The sequence below is a fragment of the Mobula birostris genome, chromosome 15 (assembly GCF_030028105.1).
Source record: "Mobula birostris isolate sMobBir1 chromosome 15, sMobBir1.hap1, whole genome shotgun sequence".
In the NCBI taxonomy this organism is placed as follows: Eukaryota; Metazoa; Chordata; class Chondrichthyes; order Myliobatiformes; family Myliobatidae; genus Mobula; species Mobula birostris.
In genome coordinates, this window is record NC_092384.1 from 20,304,245 (window position 1) to 20,323,354 (window position 19,110).

At 43.0% G+C, this 19,110-nt stretch overlaps 1 protein-coding gene across 1 annotated transcript in view; it reads right to left on the reverse strand.

The window, feature by feature from the left end:
• LOC140210423 (adhesion G-protein coupled receptor G2-like) overlaps nucleotides 1-19,110 on the reverse strand; it is a 65,151-nt gene that overhangs the window by 6,150 nt on the left and 39,891 nt on the right. Inside the window, exons 3-7 of the mRNA XM_072279376.1 lie at nucleotides 17,006-17,141; nucleotides 5,230-5,333; nucleotides 3,589-3,716; nucleotides 2,252-2,520; nucleotides 934-1,033 (exon numbers count right to left, since the gene is read on the reverse strand). Of these exons, the coding sequence (XP_072135477.1) occupies nucleotides 934-1,033; nucleotides 2,252-2,520; nucleotides 3,589-3,716; nucleotides 5,230-5,333; nucleotides 17,006-17,141 (737 nt within the window). The remainder of the gene's footprint in view (nucleotides 1-933; nucleotides 1,034-2,251; nucleotides 2,521-3,588; nucleotides 3,717-5,229; nucleotides 5,334-17,005; nucleotides 17,142-19,110) is intronic.

Sequence of the window (19,110 nt, forward strand, 5' to 3'; positions counted from 1 at the left end):
TGCTCACTCATTGCTTCCCTCTGGTGCTCCCCCACTTTCTTCTTTTTTCCATGGACCTCTGTCTCTTTCACCAATCAACTTCCTAGCTCTTTGCTTCATCCGTCCCTCCCCAAGTTTCAACTATCACCTGGTGTTTCTCTTTCCCCTCCTCCCAACTTTCAGATCTACTGCTCAGCAATTTTTCTCCAGTTGTGCTGAAGAGTTTCGACCCGAAACGTTGACTGTGTTTTTTTCCGTAGATGCAGCCTGTTCTGCTGAGTTCCTCCAGCATTTTGTGTATGTTGCTCACATTTCCAGCATCTGCAGATTTTCTCTTGTTTGTTCCCAATTGTTATGTTCAGTGCCCTGACCAATCACTGCAAAGTGATATCTAGCCCAAAAATGCATCTTGAACAGAAAAAGCTTTAACTTAATCCCTTCCTTATGTGTCAGGTCCATCATTTGTGACAGGGGTGGGGAGCGAAGAAAATTAGTTTATTGAAGTGAGTTAATGGAAAGTTGATAAGTAACCTCCTCCGATAACCTGCCACATACTGTTCCGCATCTAAGTCACTGCAACCATTTATCTCCTTTGTCCATGGAAAGGAAATGGCAAACATGGTACGATGTTTCTCCATCTAATACTGAGTTACTGAAGAATAAACTCTAACTCTATCCAAAGGATGTTGGTGCTTTACTGGCCTACTGGTCACCCTCCAATGTCTCTCCATGATAAAAAGTACCAGTGGGATGTTTGATTGTTGGGGACAACATAGCTAATCTGAACCTGTTTCCCACCATCCCCAATGTCCAATGTCAGCTGACTCAGAACCTCAGAGCACCCTTGCCTGTTTGGCTCGATGCACATCTAGCTCAGCTGAAATTCTAGTCACAGACTGAGCAATGGAGATAAATATCAACATTATTGCTGTTGGCATGGTTAACAAGACCTACATGAAAACAGAGCTGTGAATGTCCTGCGTTTTGAATTGAAACCGTCCATAATTGTTCTTGTCCACTGCAATGCACAAAGACACCACCACAGCAGGGATGCCTGTCAATAGAAGAAAATGACACGTATTCATCCTGTTGTCGTCACATATAATTCACTATGTATGCTGTTGAGAATGTTAAGCTGTAATTGCTTTATCGATTGGAGGTTTGGCATAGTGATGAATTATTTTCCAATTATTGCATTCAATCCATGTCCAGGAATAGCAGATGAAAGATGAAGAAGAATGATGTTTAAAAATCATACTTTAAATGTATTGTTGATTCGGCACCAAACTTTGCAATTGGATTATTCTTGCAGATTCCCCAGTGAGAGTCATAATTCAGCCCCGGTTACTGTTGAATCATGGGCTATTACGTGACGCAGACCACAATTTCAACAAAAATGGATTAGATGTGCCCAAAAGTTCTTGTCCGATTTTGGATCAATTTCAAATACCTGGAAGCAGGGTCATTAATATAGAAATGGGTGATGACGTGTCTGATCACACAATTACTGAGCCAAGATCATGGAATTCCTATGGTAGAAGATTTATATCCTGGAAGAAGGGTGAGGAACTGAAAATCTTCTTCAGTTCTGCCTCTGTTATAATGGGAATGTGCACCAAATAGACATCTCTCCCGTCACTATCTTTGCAGTAGGGTAAATAGAAAAATGTTAGAACCTGCGGCGAAGATGTTAGGGAAAAACTGTAGGGCAGGAGAGTGGGGCAGGGGGCGAGGGAGGGTGCGAGGGGAGGAGGGAGATTGGGGAGGGGAGAGGGGGAGAGTTAGATAAATAAGAATCTCCAAAAGCAGTTTCAGAATCTCAGGAGGGAGAGAGAAAATATTGACATGAGTGGGAAGCAGTTGAAATACAGAACCCAAGGCAAGGATATGGTCGGATGACAGCAGACAATGATGTCAATCAGCTTTCCTCTCTGAACATTGCACTATTACCATAATGATACAGTGATAGGAAACAAAATGCAGAACAAGAGAATGAATGATTAATGTTTGGAGCAATTCAGTAGCAAGTAGCACCTTTCATGAAATGAAGTTAGTTAGGGCTTATAATTTTATAACTGACACCAGCTCCAGAAATGGGAGATATATAGGTCTCATGATGGTGCTGTGTTTAGGAGTACCAATGCCCAATTGACATCAGGTACCTGTCCATCTGGTAATATTTAGGAAAAAATATTCTACTGGATCAACTAATGTCCAATGTGTAAAGCACCGAGTGTTCAAGAGAAAGTGAAATAAATGGCCTGATACTCACCCCAACCCATCAAAGCCAGCTTTTGTATGTAGCGTTTGACATAGATGTTGAGCACTTTGATCAGCAACAAGTAGAGATGAAATCCTTCAATTACCATCCATGTTAAAGTGCACAGTAATGAATAGTGAAGGAACACAGCGATCGTCTTACAGACACCATCAACCATCAGCTTACTAATCCACTCATTGGTCAGGAAATTCATATTCAGTAGAAAGCAAGCAATGCAGAGATTAATGTGGATCTGGGTGGTGTGATCACCTTTATTCTTCCTAAAGCAAAGAGACAACCAGATACCAATATTGTGAACTACAGTCATACTTCAAGAACCTTTCTGATCCTACTGAGATAATATCACATGGAAACAGACAATTCAGCTTTACACAACTGTTTTAGTCATTTTCAAAGGGCTTGGTGACTGTCAGAACAAGAGGGAAGTTACTGTGGGAACGGTGGTGGCATGGAGAACCAGGATTCAGAACTGTGTTTACAGAAGGGACAGTCTGAATTCCAGGCAGAAAACATCTCTCAGCACTGACTCTGAATGTCCTTTTCCTGCCACTCTTCCCTTCTCCTTCTCCTGCCATTGCTTCTTCTCCTCCCCTGCTTCTCCCCCTTTTCTCCTCTCCCTCCCTTGTTCCCTCTGCTTGTGTTCCCCAGCCCTTTGAGACTGTCTGATTTGAGAGGCTGAGCTGCATTCTGTAGAGTGCAGTGACCACGAGCCACTGTGGTGCCGAGCTCCTCCAGACTGCTTCACACACTGAAACACTTCATCAGCACGCCTGGAGCTATCACCGAGGCTTTTGTTGTGCTTTGTGGATCCACACTGGAATCAGGAGCCAGGTGGTAAGGGAATTGATCACCCCTTTGGTTTAACAGTGACCCAGGAAAGGGGGGGCACAGCTGGGTTACAGGCGATGGAACACAAGGAATATGCCATCGGAAGTAACCTTATTCCGATGCGGATTACCTCAATTAACGTCGTGCATCCAGTAAGTAATGAGCATTCAGCTTTTAACACTGAGGACACCACTGCCAACACGCTTCTGTTGTAAAAGAATCAGCTTAGCTGTCAACTGGTTGGTAAAGTACTGTTGGAGCTGGATAATCTGTAGTCAGTGTCTGTGTCATTGTTGGGTAATTTGTAGAGATAGTTAGTGATGGTGTGAGTGATGAATAATCAGTGGCCATTTCTTTACTGGTCCATGGAGAGATAATTAGAAGGTTCACAGAAGAGACTGATCTGTGAAACACACAAGCTGCTGTGTGGACTGAGGTTACGACAGGGTGCAGTCTGATCAGTGATACTCCCACAGAACTCACTGGATGGGGTCACTCACCTCATCGCACAGTAAAGGAATACTGTGATGGCTGAGAAGACAGCAGAGATTGCACAGCCAGTCACTGTGATGTACGTTAATGATATCACATCTTTTTCATCCAACGTGTTGTTGTCCAGGCGTAAATCCTTTGAGAAATAATGGTGATTGTGAGCAATGATTAAACCTGTTCTCAGTCTGATTTGTCTATTCCTGGAGGTAATTTAAATTTTTGAAAATAAATTTGGTTGAAAATTAACAATGCCTGAAATGCATCTGATGTAAACTTGAACTGTTCCCAGGAAACAGGCGTCCCAGACAGCGGATCTGAACACATCTGCTGTTCATGCTGAGATGAGGCCACATCTCTCAGTGAGTAGTTTGGGTGCACATGGAATCTGTCACTGCCATCTGGTGTAATGTCAACAGATACACCCCAATCATGTTGCTGCTCACTGTTGCACCAGTCAGAAATCACTAATCAAATTCTAGACCAGGACAAGGCTTGCACAGGTTGCTAGACTGCATTGATCTCAAGGGGGATTGTACATCAGTGGGTTAGGAGGCAAACAGGAAGTTGAGTTACTTTTTAAAATGATTCTGTTCTCCTACCAACATATTTAGCATACAGTTATGTGTCAGTATTATGAAGCACGTGAAAGCTACAGCGGGGAGCTTACCATGTCAACCCTCAGTGGGAGCTGATGTGAATGGGATCAGTGTGAATGGGTGCTTGATGGTCAGCATGGACAGTGCAGCCACTGACCTGTTTCCTTGCTGTGTGACCCCATGGTCACTGCTGTGCCCATCACGGAACAGCAGCTGCAAGTTCCAAAGGCAACACAAATTCCAGTGGCTATTCTCCCTTATGTCATTGAAGGTCACCATTGATAAAATTCTGTTTTGGGCTGGACCTTGTTAGTATTCATGTCTTCTCTTGGAGTGGCACAGAGCTGCTCATGTTTTTGGCCAAGTGCGGACATTTGCTGTATCATTAACCAATTCTCAGTATCGGAATGACTCCATCCTGACAAGGGATGGGAGATTGGATGGCTGAGTACTGTGTGGGTAGACATATTCAGGTCAGCATATTTCCACAGGGTGATTTGGTGAAGCAGCTGACTTTGAGGACCTCGAGAGGTGAGCAGGGCTGGCTGAGGAAGATGAAGAGTTGAAAGAGATGAAAGAGGAAAGTGGGGAGCTCAGTGGCAGAGCTAGTAGATCCCCTGTCTCGTAGCTCCAGTGACGCAGGTGAATCCTGACCTTGGGAACCGTCTGTGCCAAGTTTACATGCTCCCCCCCGAGGCCACATGGATTTCCGTTGGTTCCCTTCGTGTCCCAAAGTCCTGCAGGTGGTAGGTTATTTGGCCACTGTAAATTTCCCCAATCTTTGGGTGAGTATGGAGGAACTGGAGGGGGGGAATTGCAGCAGGAGAATCTGGGGGGATGAGGGGGTTAGGGGGAGAATATTATGAGATTATTATAGGTTGGTGTAAATGAGTTCTGGGTGGTCAAATCAGACTTTCGCTGAATAGCCTGTTGTGTGCTGGAGAAATCAACGATATAACTCAGTGAAAGGGACAGACAGCTATGCTTTCTACAGGTGACCGACATATCTTTATTTGGGGGGCGGTGGGGGATGGAACAAAATGTAAAACCTACCAGCAGCACAGCAAAGAAGGTGAGGTGGTCACACACACAAATGGTTTGATTAGCTTCAACTGTTGTCTTACAGCCCGTGGAATTCCAGGAGTCTGAGATGTTTTCTGTAACGTTAATTCAGGGTTTAAAGATTACACTGTAACTGGGGTTTCCAACACTGGCTGAAATATTTGAACTGGTTTTCAGCTTACCATTGTCATTTTCAAACAAGAATACACATCGATGTGATCCATTCTGAAAGATATGTATTTGTTTAGTTAGTTTGTGTGTTACCAGAAACCTGTTGCAATGACTGTTCAGCAATGTATGTACCATTGTGGGCACCAGGGTCTGTACAAAACAGTCCTAGTGCTACAACAGAACTAAACTGCTGATTGATAAGACTGTACAACTGACCTGTCCCACTTGTCTGCTTAACTGTTTTTACTGTGATGTAAAGATCAGCAATAAATTTACTTTCTGATGTTGTTAAAAGACAGAAAACAAATTCAGAGAAGTCTCAAGAAATTGAGAGATGTTCTCAAAATATTGATGGTGAATCTCAGAGCTGGAGTTCTATCGGGGTGGCACAGTAGAGCTGCTGCCCCACAGCTCCAGATACCTGGGTTTGAATCTGGCCCCAGGTACTCTCTGTGTGGAGTTTGCAGGTTCCCTCTATGACCATGTATATTTCCACCAGGTGCTCAGGTGTCCTCCTACATTCCAATCACGTGCTGGTTGGCAGATTAATTGGTCTTTGTAAATTTATTATGTCTTCATGTGTGTTGTAGAATCTGGAGGTGGTCAGGAAATGCAGAGGAGGCTTGACCCAAAAGCAGAGCGGTGGAGACAATGTAGTAGTGAATGACATTTTACTAATATACTTTTAAATAACAAGTCACGAGGGGCCACAAAACCAGAGAGAACTGATACCTAACACACAAAGGTAACAGAAGTTTGGGAGAAACATGATGAGGCTGGCTAGTTTGATGGGTGAACAAGGACAGGGGATGAGCGCTGGGTTTAAATAGGCTGCAGGTTATGAGTTGGAAACGAGTGACAGGTAAGTCCTGTTAGCTGGTTGGAGACGGGAGGTTCCTGTCTGTGCAGGCCAGATGGGGGTGAGCGACTGCGAATGTGGGAAGGACAAAATATAGGAGAAATGTGGAATAGTTGATGATTGGTGCAGACATTGTTGGGCAAAAGACTTGTCTCTTTGATGTATCTCCCTAACTTTATTCCACCCAATGCAATTATAAAGTGGAATTAGATGTCTTGTTCTGTGCTGTCATATTGTTCCTGCTTTACTGCACTGAAGTCTGAGAATTGGAGCCTCAAACTGCACCCAAACTGATTCATATCAATTTGATTATGTTAGTGTTAACAATGCATCAACAATAATGTGCACGGATAGAAATTAACTTAACAGCTCAATGTATGGGAATTAAATAAAACCATCAGACCATAAGACATTGAAGCAGAATGAGGCCATTTGGCCCATCAGGTCTGTTCCACCATTCCATCATGGTTGATTTATGATCCCTCTCAATCCCATTCTTTTGCCTTCTCCCTGTGACCTTTGACACCTTGGCTAATTAGCAACCTAACAACCTCTGGTTTAAATATACTCAATTACTTGGCCTCCACAGCCATCTGTGACAATGAATTCCACAAATTCATTAGCGTCTGGCTCAAGAAGTTCCTCCTAATCCCTGTTCTAAATCGACATCCCTCTATTCTGTGGCTGTGCCCTCTGGTTTCAGATTCACTCACTGTAGGAAACATCCTCTCCATATCCTATTTAGGTTTTTCAATATTCAATGGGTTTCAATGTGATCCTCCCTCATTCTTCTAACTTCCAGCCAGTACAGGCCCTGCTCCAGCAACACTGCTTATGTGTGTAAACTTTCATTCCCCGAATCATTATCGTGAACCTTCTTTGAACCCTTTCAATGCCAGCAGATCTTTTCTTAGCTAAGGGGCCGGAAACTGGTCACAGTACTTCAAGTGCAGTCAACCAATGCCTTGTAAATCCTCTGCATTACATCCTTCCTCTTCTATTCTGGTCCTCTCAAAATGAATGCTAATATTGCATCCCTCCACCTATCTTTGTATCATTTGCAAACATGGCCAGAAACCATCAATTCCATCATCCAAATCACTGACATGTAATGGGAAATGAAGCAGTTCCAACACTGACCCCTGCAAAAAACCATTAGTCATCAGGAGCCAACCAGAAAAGGTCTCCTTTATTTCCATGCTTTGCTTCCTTCCAGTCAGTCAATCTTCTATCCATGCTAGTATCTTTCCTGCAATACCATGGACTACTATCCTGTTAACCAGCCTTATGTGCAGTGGCTTGTCAGAGACCATTTGAAATTCCAGGAAGACAACATCCACTGACTCTCTTTTTTCTACCCTGCTTGTTATTTCCTCAAAGAATTCCAACAGATTTATCAGGCAAGATTTCCCCTTAAGTAAACCATGCTAACTTTGGGGTATTTTATTATGTGCCTCCAAGTATCCCAAAACCTCATTCTTAACAATATATTCCATCATCTTCCCAACCACTGAAGTCAGGCTTATTGGCCTATGGTTTCCTCTCTTCCGCCTCCCTCCCTTTTTGAAAAATAGAGTGGCATTTGCAATTTTCCAGTCCCCCGGAACTATTCCAGAATTTAGTGATTCTTAAAAGATCAACCTCTTTCATAACCCTGGGGTGTAGTCCACCTAGTCCAGGTGACTTATCTACCTTCAGTCCTTTCAGATTCCCAAGCACTTTCGTCTGACTAGTAACAACTACACTCACTTATGCCCAGACGCTTTTGAACTTAAGGCATTCTGCTAACATTTTCAACAGTGAAGACTGATGCAAAATACTTGTTAAGTTTGTCTGCTATTTCTTTGTCCCTCATTCCTTCCTCTCTAGCATCAGTTTCCAGCAGTCTTATATCTACTCTTGCCTCTCTTTTACACTTTATATATTTGAAGAACCTTTTGGAGTTCTCTTATTAGCTAGTTTTCCTTCATATTCCATTTTTTCTCTACTTATGGCTTTTTAAGTTGCCTTTTCTTGATTTTTATAAGCTTTCCAATCCTCTAACTTCCTACCAATTTTTTGCTATATTATATACTCTCTCTTTTTCTTTATGCTGTCTTTGACTTCCCTTGTCAGCCAGGGTTGTGTCATTCTCGCTTTACAGTACTTCTTCATCTTTGAGATGTATCTTTCCTGTGCCTTCTGAATTGCCCCCAGAAACTCCAGTCACTGCTGTTCTGCTGTCATCCCTGCTAGTGACCCCTTTCAATCAATTTTGGCCAGCTGGTTTCTCATGCCTTTGTAATTCCCCTTACTCCACTGAAATACTGATACATCTGGCTTTATCTTCTCCCTCTCAAACTGCAGGATGAATACTATCATATTACAAGACTTTTATAGGGTGGGTTTATTGATACAAAGGAGCTGTTTACAGGTTGTTTTGATAGAATGAACTAATGTGTAAATTAAATGTTAGCCAGGGTGGTTAGTGTTTTGACTTAGCTGACAATTCCGAGTAGAAATACTTTACTACACCAAATGAGTTGTTACAATTTGTGTCTGGGTAATAAAAAGATAAACTATAATTGACCGTAAGACCTTTCACCATTCTAGAAAGATTTTTTCTGAGTTATTGTCAAAATACTTACTTTCATGTTTTTGCCATGATTAATCTTAATCATCACACCTTCTGTTAAATTCTGAATGCTTGTGTTTCCCACAGTAATTCCAAACACTTGGTCATTTAATAGTGTGTTATTATTTTCATCCTACAGCGAAATAAACCAAGAGTACTTTCAGCAAGGTGCAGTGTTGAAGAACAAAGCGTCAGATATTTTTCAGAATTTTCACTATTTTTAGAGATTTTTAACTTTGGACTATATTTTGCCCAAAACATCTGGCCAAATTTTCTCCTCTGACTCTGGTGGACCATCACAAATTAGACTGGGATCTAGATTCACATTGTTTCAGAGTTTACTTCCTCTCAGCCCAACCAGGAACCACAAGGAAAGGCATGGGAGGTGGTGAGGTCAGGGGAGAAAATCATTCAAACTGAGGACTGACCACCACAGGCACCTGGCCCTTTTCAACTGAATGGTAGCAATGTAGGCTGACAACAATCTCATTTCATTTCAAGTGTAAATTTATACAGGCTACAATGACACTTTTGAACAATTTACCTCAAATAGTTCACTGTCATTAAATACAGTGAAAATGAGCCTTGAAAGGTCATTCTGTTGCTCTTCAGCTCTCTCAGATAACTCAGCTGGAAGGATCACCTCGACATCAGCATCCTGATTATCGGTGGTTCGTTCACCCACCTATACAAGTCAAAGGGAAACCATTTCACCATTCACTCTGTGTTCTGTTGATAATAGGTACAGATTTAACATCACTTGATCTGATTGTAAAGTAGGAAAGACTTATAATTGTGGAGTAATACTGCATGCAAACAGGAAGTTTGACTCAACTTGTCCAAGCCGACCATGGTGCCCACTAATTTGTCTCAATTTCTCACAATGGTCCGATATCCCTCTGAACCCCCTTATCCACATACTTATCCGAATGTTTTTTCGATGTTGTTATTATACTTGTCTCAACCACTTTCTTTGGTGGCTTAGGCCATAAATGTATCACCTTCTGTATGAAAAAAATTGTCCCTCAGGTCCCTATCAAATATTTCAACTCTCAACTTAATCCCATGCCCTTTGATTTTTACTTCCCTTTCCTGGGACAAAGACTGTGTGTTCACCCTATGAAAACACATCATGATTTTATGTATCTCCATAAAGTCACTCATCAATCTCCTTCATTCCAAAGGAATAAAGTCCTCGCCTGTCCAGTCTCTCTCAGACCCTCCATCACAAAGAAAAACACACTGATTTATCTTGATAGAAACATTTAAAATGACACATAAATATCATATGTTGCTTCTTTTAGGCAAATTTCCTTTCTGTTTTGTTAAACCAAGGGACGTTCAATGAGTGATCTAAAGATTGGTTGTATATGTAACTCCAGCATAGGTGGACAGCTTGTGAGTTCCTTGTACTTACCCACAGTGAATTGGCAATCAGTCTTATTCGTTGTTTTCTGGGGATTCCCTTTTTTCTCAAAACTTTATATTCTGTGTGTATTTCTATGGCATCTTTCTTTAATTCCTCACATAAAAATAACATTTTGAAGCATTTTCTTCTGAGTCTGTGAAACCAGAAGACATGAAAATGTATAAACAGTAATGTAACATTTGAAATTATGGCTGTCTCAGCGGATGGGAGAGTAATTTACGTCATCTCAATTCAGTCTTTTCCTCTTTAATCCCTTTCACTATTCTCTCTACCTCACCCAAACCTCTTCAGTCATATTGATGAAAGCAGCTACAATCATGTGATTGAAAGGGCAGGTGGATTCCAGTGATCAGTGCATAATGAACAGAGTAAAGTTTAACAGCACATCATCACTACTGATGCTGCTACATTCACACACACACACACACATGCAGCAGACATAACACACGCAAGCATACACTACATACAGATACACACACTACATGAACATATCAAGTACATACATGCACATACACACACATACACAAATGTATATACATTTGTAAGCACATACACATACACACACACACACACACACACACAACGCGCCCATCATTGGGATAGGTCAATAATTGTCATGGACCTTAACGTAACAAGACTATACGGCACAATTACCAGATGCCCTCATCTGGACAAGGACCAGTAGATCTGTGGACCGAACAAAACTCCTCCCCTCTCTAAGGATGAGTGTTTACACTCCCACACTGATACCTTGACAGAACCTTCACACAGAAATATAGATCCACAAATGCCTTGTCAGATCAGGTGAGTTACTTCCAACATCACCATCACTATTCCGCAGGTGAGCCACTGGTTCTATCACGTGTGCTTGAAGAAATTAGATCTATACACTTTGGATAACGTAGACTGATGTTATGGAAATGATTAAAGATCCAACAGAAATAGAAGATGTTGAGATGTTTCCACTGGTGGGAGAAACTGCAGCAAGGGGATATATAAGATTTGTGAATGGTTATTTGAAACGGAATTACATAGCAACGTTTTCTTGCAGAAGATGTAAATCTCTGGAATACTCTATCCTGGAAGTTGGTAGAGACTGGATCCCAGGGGATACTTAAAGAGGATGTAGATACATTTTTGAGAGAATGGGAAACTGTGGGGAACTAGCTGAGAAGAGGCAGATTAACCATGTTCATATCGAATGGTGGGGCTGTCCTGCGGGACTGAATATCCTATTGTGTCCCTTATGATCAAAGTAAGAGCATTTGTATTCTCTGCGATGACACAATTGCATTTCTGTGCCTACCAAAGGCAATTCCCTCCTCTCCGTTGTTCTGTGAGAAAATTTATACCAACCACTGGTGACATGGGTACCTGGGGTTTGGTCAAATGTCCTCTTCCACTGGCCATCAATTTGGATATGTGTGGAGCAGGATCCCACAATAATTTATTTCAGTGGTATCCTACTGCTTAACATTGAAAGAGTCTCCATATCTATGATTTCTAGCAAGCTCCTACCCCCATATTCTGCCATGCTGTGTAAACTGAGGCCAGTGTCAAGAGGTCATTTGAAGGTGAGGCTAATTGTGCTGGATTCTCTCGTATGTGCAATTTCTATTAAGGTTCAGTGAGTGGCTATGAGGAAGCTGATGAATGATCTTATCCACCCCACCCAGAGCACTGGAGTATCTGACCATCCCAGGCTGAACCAGGGATCCTTCTTGTAATGTATCATAAACAGACTCATCCCCAGTGTATTGGTCATTTGGGTGTGATGAGTAATCTGCACTTCAGACTGTTGTAAACAAGGTACAAAATACATCACACATGATGAGAACACAATTCTGAAATTCTTCTCTCCTGATCACAATTCTTCAGCTGCAAATCTTTATAATTCACTTCTAACATCAGTAGAAAAGATAGTTCAATTAAAACATACTTCCTGGGCCATTTCTTTTTCGAATTTGTTCGTTGATTGATCACATTTAGAATACCTGAAATGAAATGGTAGAAAAATTTGTTGTATTTCAGAAATAATTTGTGTTCCTGTTGCTTTTCCTACCCACAATCTTCTCCTTTGTTAGCCAGTGATTAAACAGGTCATCAGTTCTATAGAGGAAATCAATGTATTGTACTTGGCATTGAGGACAGGTTTACATAGAGTGCAATCTGTGCCAACAGCAAGGAATTGGAATTTGTTGGACAGAGAGCAAGAGAGTTAAGTTACTGAAAGACAGGTAAGTGTTTCACCAAAATTACAGTTACAAAATTACAAAATTGAAGAGAAATTACCAAGTATTTAATCAGTAACCCAGAATCGAACACAACCATGACAAGGAAAGAATGGTTCAGTTAAGGATACAAATGAAAGATCAGCATCTTTATGAAAGAGAAAGGAGAGTAAAATATTTCTTAGATCATGGCCGGGTAACTGGGAACTATTCCTGAAGATGTGGGAGTTTCTGCTCCTTGTGTCTCCGGATGCCATACTGCACAGGCAGTGCCTCTGATTGATCACACTCAGGTTTAAGATTTCAGGATCCCCGTGGAGGATGAGGGAGATTGAAATTCCCGGATCGTATATTCCAGGACGTTGACTAAATGGTCGTCTGAAGGGTAGGGAGAGACGGGTAAAACAGCAGCAAACATTCTCAATTCAGTACCCAACATTAGAGACTGATGGAGATGAGTGCAGAGTGGAGTGCAGTGCAGATCATGGCACCGTGGACAGTGAAACTACACGGGGAACACCACAAAGGGTAAAGCTGCAGCTGTATGCAGAAATGCAGTGAGAATTAATTTAACTAAAAAAAACAAACGTATGTAAAGTGTCGGACAGTTGTAGTGAAAAATGTCCTTACTACATAGAGTGGTTGCTCAAATCATCTGTATCGTTCTCTCAGTCCCTGCAGTATGACCTGCCCACAAAGTGTACAAATCCACAGAGAACCAGACACATGGTTCTACTGAGTTTGCATTCATCCCTCAATTCTCAGACCTTTGCTGCAGTGAAACTATTCATCAGCCTTTTACAATCCCAATAAACCCAGAACATTTCTTATGGTCAAACCACCAAACAGGGTAGCATTGCCTCAAGAACATATTTCACTGGGCTGGCTGGTAAAGTAACAGGATGGAGAATGGAGAGCGATAGTCGATTATAGATTATTAAATCAGCTCACTCCAGTGTATGGCCGAACAGTCTGCTGTGATCGACAGCAAAGAATCAGCCCCGACAAATAATCTCCAGGAAGAAATTCACTGAGTGGAGTAGCTTCTGTTGGGACAAAGGACTGATGCAGCCATTAACTTTATCTAAGAAGAGAAAATGATTCCTGGGAACGAAGATTCTCCGATGCTAAGGCGCTCTGTGCAAGATCAACACTCTCCACAAATTCAAAACTTGAGAGATGATCTCTTCGGGATGTGTGAAGTTCTTGAATGACATGCCATTGTAGAGCAAAAGAAAACAAACTGCTACAGCAGGGGTTCCCTACATTTTTACGGCATCGACGCCTATCATTAACCTAGGAGACCGTGGACCCCAGTTTGGGAACTCCTGTGTAAGCGGGACTCAGATCAGGCAGTATCTGTGGAGGGAAATGGATGGTTGAAATTTTGGGTTGAGATCCTTTGGAACTGAAAAGGTACAGGGGAGATAGTTGATATAGAGGGGTGAGGGGAAAGGGCAGAGCAAAAGGTGGCAAGGGATAGGTGGGTCCAATTGAGATGGAGTGATGAGCACATGGAGGAGGCAAGTGTACAAAGAGCAACAGAGGCTTGAAGGGAACAGGTGATGGAATCTGTCAGGAGAGGCAGGTGGAGCATAAAACCCAATGAGGAAGGCAGGGAGGGGAGATGGGAACAGTGGGGGGTGGGGAACCAGTGGGAGGAGTGTGAATATGATGTGCGGAGAAGAGGAAAGAAACAAGGTGAAAGGAGAGAGGTGGTTAGGTTAGGTATTTGTAGAATAAAAGTAAATTTCCAGCGTTTTCTGTTTTTCTCTCAGTTTTCAGAGAAGCATCAGCACTCTATTTTTTTATTTTTATTGACAGCAGGAGTAACTGCTGGAAGTTTCATCTGGAGCAATCCAGGAAGGTATTCCACGGGCTTATTTGATTTGTTAAAATGAATATTGCGTTGGCGTGTGGCCAAGCGCTTAAGGTGTTCGTCTAGTGATTTGAAGGTTGCTAGTTCAAGCCTTGGCTGAAGCAGCGTGTTGTGTCCTTGAGCAAGGCACTTAACCACACATTGCTCGGCAACGACACCGGTGCCAAGCTGTATGGGTCCTAATGCCCTTCCCTTGGACAACATCGGTGGCATGGGAGACTTGCAGCATGGGCAACTGCTGGTCTTCCATACAACCTTGCCCAGGCCTGCATCCTGGAAAGCTTCCAAGGCGCAAATCCATGGTCTCATGAGACTAACAGATGTCTATAAAAAATGAATATCCTACTGATCAGAACTACATCTCTCAAACACAGCAGTAAATGTTACCTAACACATTCCTCAAAACTCCAATGTTTTGTGAACATAATGATTTACTCTTGCACAAAAGGAGGACATTTGGCCCATTGGGTAAATACTAGTGCTCAAGAAGTCAACAGTGGACACTGGGCTAATAAATGGTGGACTTACACATGTGGGCTAATTGCAAATTAAAAACTGGCAACTTTCCTGTTTCCAAAGAAAGTGATTGAGCAGAAACATTAATTTCATGGATCTCTTCACAGGAAATGTCCCTCCTGTTGGCCAATATTTTCTGTTTTTATTTTGGCTTTTCACCATCTGCAGCATTATGATTTTTTGGTGCAGATCCAGACACTCTGGTTAAGGATTTGGGAAGAAGGAGAGAGGCCCAGAGTTTGCTGGGACTGTAGCAGCAATCTTTGGTCGTGTTGAGTGACAGTGGGAGGGGATCACTCAGGAGATTAGTGTGTGAAAAAGCACTGATGATATGCTGCATTGTAGGAAAGATTCAGTCACCTTACATACATGGTCACAGTTGGTGAGCAGACGGATCCCACCTGCCAACCAGAGCACCACTGACCTCACATGTTCTGCACCATACACCAAAATGCCTGAACTGGGATCTTACTGCACAAATATAGAGGTCATTTTCCTCAGACTGCAATCATTTCCAAAAGTATTTCATTCTGATTAACTTTGATAAAAATCTGTAGCTGAGAAAAGGGATTCATAATGGCAAGATAGCTGAACTTTCCTGAATCTGTGATTTGGTATTCATCATTAATTTGGTTAAAAGGGAAATGGAACTGAAAGGATTCAAAGTGCTGAAAGTTTCTCATGATGTTAAAAATTTAAATTGCTGACCTTGGCACTCCTCCTCCATACAGTGATATATGCAACAAATACCTGCAGAGACAGAATTAAAGAGCCACTGTTACGGAGTTACTGCAGAGGTTACAGCCCAGGTGCAGAGGGAGAGACACTGGAGCCGATGAACAGTTCACTGACATGATAAGACTGCGCGGAACTAAAGGAAAGACAATAAGCACTCGGCCAATAGGTCCATTAATCAAAACTCTCAAACTGAAAGTTAATGCTGACGTTGCAACGAAGAATCAATAACTTAATATTAAATAAGTACTGCTCCTTTACAGCGTCAGTTAAGCAGTAGACTTCTTTTCCAGAACAAGGACGGAGGCAAGCAGGGAGCATAGATTTTGCTGTGCTTTTGGTAAAGTCTCAACAAAACTGGAATGAGAAGCAGGGAGTTAAATACCACCACAATGAAACACCAATTGGCTGGAACGTGCATACTCACGAGTGTGATTGCTGAACCCATTCCACAGTCTGCCTGTTTGGGCACATAGACCCTGTAGGAGAGTCTATGGTTGTGACAGGGTTCCCCTCCCTAGGTGCAGCTCCCAAGGTGCTAGAGACTGGTGCCTGCTGAAATTCCGGCATGAGAGACTTGTCCAGGATGACATGGATCAGAACCAAACAACATTCCTGAGGGCCAAACCCCTTACAAGCCATGCATCCAGCAACATGCCAGGAGTCACAATATAGAATAGACAAAGGAATGGGAAGAAGAGGAAGGAGGGATAATTGGAGCTGGGGATGGGGAGGGAGGTAGTCATCGGCTTGAGTTGGGAAACATGCAATGACGGGTGGATCTTCATTGACGAAGATAGGTGCCATGTATATGAGACCTTGTTGATAGCATTCTCCATTATACATGGTCCCACATAGAATGGGGCCAACCTGCGGCTCTCAACTTCCAAGGGAAGATCTCTAGATATCAGCCTGACTTTCTCTCCTGACCTGACAGGCCTCACCTGTCGGCAGAGCTGATCAGTGTGCTGGGCACATTGTTTCTGAGTGTGCTACAGAGAATCTATCAGCCAACTCCACGTGCGCTTATAGTGTTTGACCAAATGTTCAGCAGCAGGAACTCCCATGTCAGTCTCTTGATCAGGAAAAAGTGGTGCCTCGAATTCCTCCTGGCATTTCAAGGGGACATGCCAGTGGAGGATAACTGGAGGTTATTTTGGGCAATCATTCCCCAACCAATTGGGAGCTCCCAGGATGTGGGGCTAGAAGAGACAAGGCAGTGCAGGGTTGTCTCCAGCTTCTGATTCTCTCTCTCAGTCCTGATTAGACACTATATCCTGAGGGAAGCTGTGCAGCCTGAAAACATGCTGAACCATATGGGTGGCAGTCTCACGTGCCAACAGGGGCTTAGGGAGAGTGATGAAGTGGACAGCCTTGGAGAGCTCTTTCACAATCACCAGAATGGTAATGTTTCCATCAGATGGGAGCAGACCAGCGATGAAATCCACGGAGAGGTGGGACCAGTGGCACTGAGACACAGGCCGTGAGACACAGACAGTGGACATAACAGATCTGCAGTGTGCTGGTGTGACGTCCTGTTCTGGGCACAAGTGGGACAGGCTGAGACAAAGTCAGGACATCCTGGGATATAGATGGTTGCCAAAATCATCTCTTGATAAATTCCAGGGTCCATTGAATTTTTGGATAACCAGCTAGATGGGAGAGGTGACCCTATTCCAACTCTCTGGGGCAGACCCTGGCAGAGACAAGCAGCCATTTGGAAAATTCCCCACCTGGGTTGGCAATGCCGTAGTTGTATGGCTGATGTGTTGACAGGAAGGTGGCTTCTTACTGAAGACCTCAAGAAGGTCAACATATTCAGCCAGAACAACAGACAGGTCTACGCTACCAGTTGGCACAGAAGGGGATACGTTGACAGGGGCTTGAGCTGGACCTAGACATATAGACATGCCGATCCCCACTCTTGGAGCACCGTTCTGTCCATCTGTTGTGGTGTCGAGATAGCTAAGGAAGGCTAAGCACCAGCAGGGAGCATTATATGATTGGGGGAAGATGCTTGCAGGGAACACCAGTTGGTTGAATGTGTATACTCATGAGCGTGATTGCCGAGCTCAGTCTGCAGCCCACCAGCGAGAACACAGACCCTATGGCAGTGTCTGTAATTGTGAGAGCAGCACTGTGATTCCTTGGGAAAGTCATGCATGTCCAGTTGCTACGTGGGCTAGGTTCACAAACCCATAGGATTTATATCTGGACAGTAGCAGGAGATATGGGGATGACTGAGGAAAACTGGTATTGAGCTGGATGGTCAATGATGATCTCAATAATTGGCAGAACGTGGTCTAGGAGGGGAGTAGACGTCCCCCGTTGCTCACACTCCTTTTTCCATACATTCTATGTTGTACAGCACGTGTCCACATGTGCTGTCAGGTGAGCAGGTGTCCTGGGACTGAACTTGTATTTGGTTCTGTTTAAATGCAATTCTTGCAATTCCAGAGCACAATGCACAGTTTTAAAAAGCCAGCAACTTTTTGGAATCATTTGGCACAGCAGGAGATTGTGGGAGCTCACTTCCTCCAAATATTCAATGTACAATATAAATGTGAGTTTAGATCTTAGCAAAGCTGGAGGATATATGGGTAGTAGGTGAACCTAGTATTGAGATCAAACATCAGCTAGGTCTCACTGATTGTTAGGAGAAGACCAAAGAGAACTTTAGGCTCTCCTTCTCCTAACTCTTTTTCTTTTCCATGCTGTACATCAAGTAACCACCTACACTGAAGTAATCCTGTGCTTCCACCCAAGGATGAGTGTGGCAGCATTTTATCCTTTATCCACATCCAGCATCACAGAGAATGTGGCATAGACAGGTCTGTCACTGAACAATACTGAGCACAGTACCAGAGGACAGTCTGTTATACGTCACTTGGTCACCGGGCTGGTGGAAACAAGTTAATCTCTAAACTGCGATGCACTACTGATAGACTTGGGTTGTTGCCACAGATCAGAGTTTGTAAAACACATGAAAAGTATTGACGGAAACAAGTCTGGCTCCATATGATAACCTACACTCAGTGGCCACTTTATTAGGTACTTCCTGTAACTAATAAAGTGGCAACTAATTGTAGGTTCATGGTCTTCTGTTGCTGCAGCATATCCACTTCAACATTTAACATGTTCTGTGTTCAGCAATGATCTTCTGCACACTAATACGTGTTTATGCGAGTTACACACATCAAAGTTGCTGGTGAACACAGCAGGCCAGGCAGCATCTCTAGGAAGAGGTACAGTCGACGTTTCAGACCGAGACCCTTCGTCAGGACTCAGCCTGGAACGTCGACTGTACCTCTTCCTACAGATGCTGCCTGGCCTTCTGTGTTCACCAGCAACTTTGATGTGTGTTGCTTGAATTTCCAGCATCTGCAGAATTCCTGTTGTTTATGTGAGTTACTGTCAGATTGAGCCAGTCTGGCCCTT